The sequence below is a fragment of the Plectropomus leopardus genome, unplaced genomic scaffold (genome assembly GCF_008729295.1).
Source record: "Plectropomus leopardus isolate mb unplaced genomic scaffold, YSFRI_Pleo_2.0 unplaced_scaffold29393, whole genome shotgun sequence".
In the NCBI taxonomy this organism is placed as follows: Eukaryota; Metazoa; Chordata; class Actinopteri; order Perciformes; family Serranidae; genus Plectropomus; species Plectropomus leopardus.
In genome coordinates this window covers 1-4,348 of record NW_024632038.1, presented here as the reverse complement: position 1 = coordinate 4,348, position 4,348 = coordinate 1, and the positions used below count along the sequence as shown (strand labels likewise).

At 38.8% G+C, this 4,348-nt stretch overlaps 1 protein-coding gene across 1 annotated transcript; it reads left to right on the top strand.

Moving 5' to 3' along the window:
- The first annotated feature begins 381 nt into the window (after positions 1 to 381).
- On the top strand, positions 382 to 3,889 carry LOC121938412 (clusterin-like protein 1). Its single transcript, XM_042481654.1, has 7 exons — positions 382 to 472; positions 568 to 716; positions 1,170 to 1,340; positions 1,532 to 1,979; positions 2,069 to 2,197; positions 2,907 to 3,121; positions 3,680 to 3,889. Exons 1-7 carry the CDS (start codon positions 382 to 384, stop codon positions 3,887 to 3,889), a joined length of 1,413 nt encoding a protein of 470 aa, XP_042337588.1.
- Positions 3,890 to 4,348: the final 459 nt, after the last annotated feature.

Below are 4,348 nucleotides of genomic sequence, written 5' to 3'. Positions count from 1 at the left end.
TGTCTTTTTTATCATTTTGTGTCTCTTTGGAGTGATTTTGTGTCATTTTCGGTGTCTCTGTACTTGTTTCATGTCTCTTTGAAATGATTGTGTCTCTTTGAAGTTACTTTGTGTCCCTTTGAAGAAAGTTTTTGTGTCCCTTTTTTGTAGTTTTTTGTCTTTTGTGGTTGTTTTGCCTCTTTTATAGTTATTTTGTGTCTCTTTTCAGTTCCTTTGTGGTCTTTTTGTTTCTCACTCATTATGAGTGCGACCTTGACCTGTGCCACATAGGCCTTCTCAGTAATCCATGCATGGTGCTGTGTGGTACTCCGTGAAAGAAAAATAAGTAAATTCTGCACCTTTTTTTAAAATTTTTTTTTTTTTTACAGCTGTCAGCACAGGATGAGGACGTTGCTTGTTCAAACTCTTTGCATCACTCAAGTTCTGCTCTGTGCTGCTGACTCTCCTCTACTGAGCGAGGAAACACTGAAAAGTGAGACGTTCTGTAGAAAACTACATCTAAAGCACTTTTTCTTGTTGAAATGAGTTGCATAACTTAATAGCAGTATGTTTCATTGGCGTGTGCAGAGCTGTCTGCAGCGGGAGAGCAGTGTGTCGATGAGGAGATAAAGCGAGCTCTCCTCGGGGTGAAGCAGGTGAAGGAGACGATGGAGAAAAAAGAGGAGAAGCACAGACATCTCATGGACGCCCTGAGACACAGCAGTGACAAGAAGACGGTAAACACTGTGTTTCTGCTAAATCCATTAAGCCTCTGCAGACCTTTTCTACTCACACTAATAGTTCCTGATGTTAAAAATACCACACAGTCAGGCTGTGTTTAAACACAAGAACTTTTCACAGACCATGACCAGTGCAGCTGAGCAGTAACATGCCAGTCTTTGTGTGTTATTCTGAAGGCCGTGACATATTTTCTGCCTCATGAAGGCAAAGCCACACAAAGAAAACCTCAAAGCAGACAGTGAATAATGAATGGGGAAAGCAAGTTTAGGGAGTCTAGTTTTACTGCATTCAGGATAAATGAACTGCCTGTGGATGAATCTGCTTTTTTAAAATGTCATTTCAAAATAAAAGGCTTTGTGCCAAGGCTCTCAACCACATCTTATCCTCTCTGGGTTATTAAGAGGTAATGTATCTGTGACATAGTTTTTTTTGTTTTGGGGTTCCTTCAGGGGGCGATGCAGCTGGTTCGGGAAACGGAGCAGAAACTAGAGGAGGTTGAGAAGCAATGTCGAGACTTAACCAAATCTTCTTTTGAAGAGTGTCGACCTTGTCTTGAAGATACTTGTAAGGCCTTTTATACCTCTACGTGTCGCCGTGGCTTCGCTTATTTCTCAATCAAGGTTTGACCTAAGCATATTCCCTTCTCTCTCTTAAATGTTCATTATGATCAAAATTAAAGGTCCAGTGTGTAAACTAATGAGAATAATATATAATTATATATCATTTCTCCCTTAAATCATAAACACTGGTCATTAAGACTGAGTTGTAACACGCTCCTGACACGATGATTCCTCTATGAATATCTCCGCAGGTGGAGGAATTTTTCAGGAAAATGGCCGCCCAGCTGGACGCCACAGAGCATGTTTATGAGGACATTGCGGATCGCACAAACTCACCTGACAACCAGGTCACAGAAGATGCAGCAGATCTGGAGCTTCTGCAGGCAGACACATCCTTCAGCCAGCTGCAGTCAAACATCAGCCTCCTCTACAACCAGAGCGCCATACTGGTGAAACAGATGCAACAGGTGTTGGGGCATCCCTTCCTGTCGGCCTTCACCACAGAGGTCCGGCCCAGCCCGCTGTCGGGGATGCAGGGTAGCTCGAGTGCTGGTTTCTTCGGGTCGGTGGCTCTGGATCAGATCTTTGATTCAGTTTCTGACTTTGGGAGGAACGTGCTGAAAGAATTCAGCTCCACGGTGGCTGAAGTGTTTGAGGAGATACAAGAAGCAGAGGAGGACTTTCAGCAACCAAGCGCAGGTATCTGGTGTCATTCGTAGCACCAAATTTGTACATAAAAATAATGATTTCCTCTGTAACATTCTGTTTTTGTATGTTTATCTACAAAGATACAGATTCCCTCTCTGCTTTGGGACAGTCCCAGAACAGATATCTATGCGGACGGCTCCGCAGACAAACATCAGAGTGCTGGCAGCTTCAAAGCTTGTGTGAGGCGTGTGAAGATTACCTGGTAAAAGGTAAATAACTGGTGCATAAATGTGTTTTCATTAGCAGGCGCTATTGGTTCCTGATCTAGATTTAGCAGTCATACATGCACATGTAATGCAAGTATGCAAAAAATATTCTGATCAGGACCTTAAACTGCAGCCTCCTTCACCTTGAAATCTTAATTTCATGATCTCATCCTTTAATTGGAATTAATAGACCAAATGAGTGGAAAATCCATCATCAAATATTTGTTAATTAGACTATTTGATTAACTGTTTAGTTTATAAAATGTAAAACAAAAAAAATATAATTCTAAAAAGGCAAAAATCACACCTTCTCAGAGCCTGTGAAATCTTCAGGTTGCTTGTTTCATACTTAATTTGTTAAATATATACTTATGCAGATAAAAAAAAAAAAAAAAACAGAGAAATGCAAATTCTCACATTTAAGAAGATATGTTAATATATTTTGGCATTTTTTGCTGTACAACTAAATTTAAATTAATCTTTCTGAAATTAATTTTCTGTGAATGAATCAACCCATCATTTAATCTCTTAAAAAATCCTCGATTTTATCATAGCCGGCACTCACAAAGATACAATAATCTACTATTGTCATTGTCTAATATATGAAATAGCTGATTAAAAAAAAAAAAGATATAGTTGGATAGTTTGACTGTTCTTGGCTTCACTGTGTACACCTGGATTAATGCACACTTTTCTGTCTGTGATCATTTAGAGTGCCCCAGCGTCCAGCAGTTACAGTCTGAGATGGAGGAGATGCAGATGCTGCTCAACGCCTCCCAACAGCAGTACAACGACAGACTGCGGCTGGTCCAGGGACACACAGCCGACACACAGAGATGGCTCAGCAACATGAACGACAAGTACGGCTGGGTCAGCCAGCTGTCCAACAGCTCAGCGAGCCCACACAACATCTTCAGTGTCATCACGGTACGTTTGTGATTTTGAGTGTGTCAGACTTCATCTTACTGTAGTTAATTTGAGATGTTATGGGGGTTACTAAATGCCAAATGCACTTTATTTTATTTACAGTTAATCCTACCTTCAAAATGGAAATCTGTTTGTTAAAGAGCATTCAGAAATAATCCTGTTATTTTAATCCTTTCATAAAAATTTATTAAATTAATTAAAGCTCTAAAACCAATAACAAAGAAAGATTAGCTGTAAACATAATATGGCCAAAAAATTTGTCTGATAATTAGGGCTGTGGCAGATGAGCCAGATAATTATTTGTTGCATTACACAAACTGCTGCAGTTTCTCTCTTTTACAAACTTAACAGTATTATATATTCCCTCCATGTGCAATAATATGAATTCACACCGTCTAGGCCTACTTATGATTTTCTGCTTTTTCACTGATTACTTTTTATATTGCTCTGTGCTTTTTACTGATGCTTCTTGTTTTGCACTATCCCCTCTGCTGCTGTAATGATGCAAATTTTCCTGCTGTGAAACTAATAAAGGATGATCTTATTTTCTTTTTTCAGGTGAATCCACAGCAGCAGCTGAGGACCATCACACCAAAAACAGACAGCATTGTGGTTGTAACTGTACTGGACTCAGCTCCAATAACTGTCTCAGTCCCAGCAGAGCTGGAGGTGGATGACCCTGCTTTTATCCAATATGTAGCTCAGGAGGCTCTGATGCTCCATAAACGACTGATAAGAGATATTGATCGAGGCAGTACTGTGGCTTAATTAAGTATGTGGATCCCATCTTCGCCTGGCAGAGCTCCAAATGCATTTGAGTAAAATGAATTGTGATAAATCCAAATCACTGAAAAATCCTTGTGTATTTCTTCAAAAGTAATCCTATTCGGAGAGACATAATGCAAATGTTATAATCTGAAATGATTAGGTAACTGAGAAAAAATCGTACATTTAATGCTTAATTGACTTTGTATGAAAAGATTAAATGCATCAATACCATGAGAATATTTGAGTTTACTGACTTTATGTAAGTAATGTAAGTAATGTGGATATTACAGCATTCATATATTATCTTAAGACGTGGAATGAGTCAAATTAATGAGCCATTAAGCTGTTTTATTTTTGCTGTAAAACTAGAAAATGCATCGTTAGATACACAGCTTACATTCTTATTCATTATATTTCTATTTATCTATCTATGTGCATACATATACTGTATATTAAAAA

Excerpts from the sequence above, each read along its gene's own strand:
- LOC121938412 (XM_042481654.1), top strand. The coding sequence starts at position 382 with ATGAGGACGTTGCTTGTTCAAACTCTTTGCATCACTCAAGTTCTGCTC. Across the intron at positions 1,980-2,068 it reads CTTTCAGCAACCAAGCGCAG|ATACAGATTCCCTCTCTGCT; the intron begins GTATCTGGTGTC and ends TTATCTACAAAG. Across the intron at positions 2,198-2,906 it reads TGAAGATTACCTGGTAAAAG|AGTGCCCCAGCGTCCAGCAG; the intron begins GTAAATAACTGG and ends GTGATCATTTAG.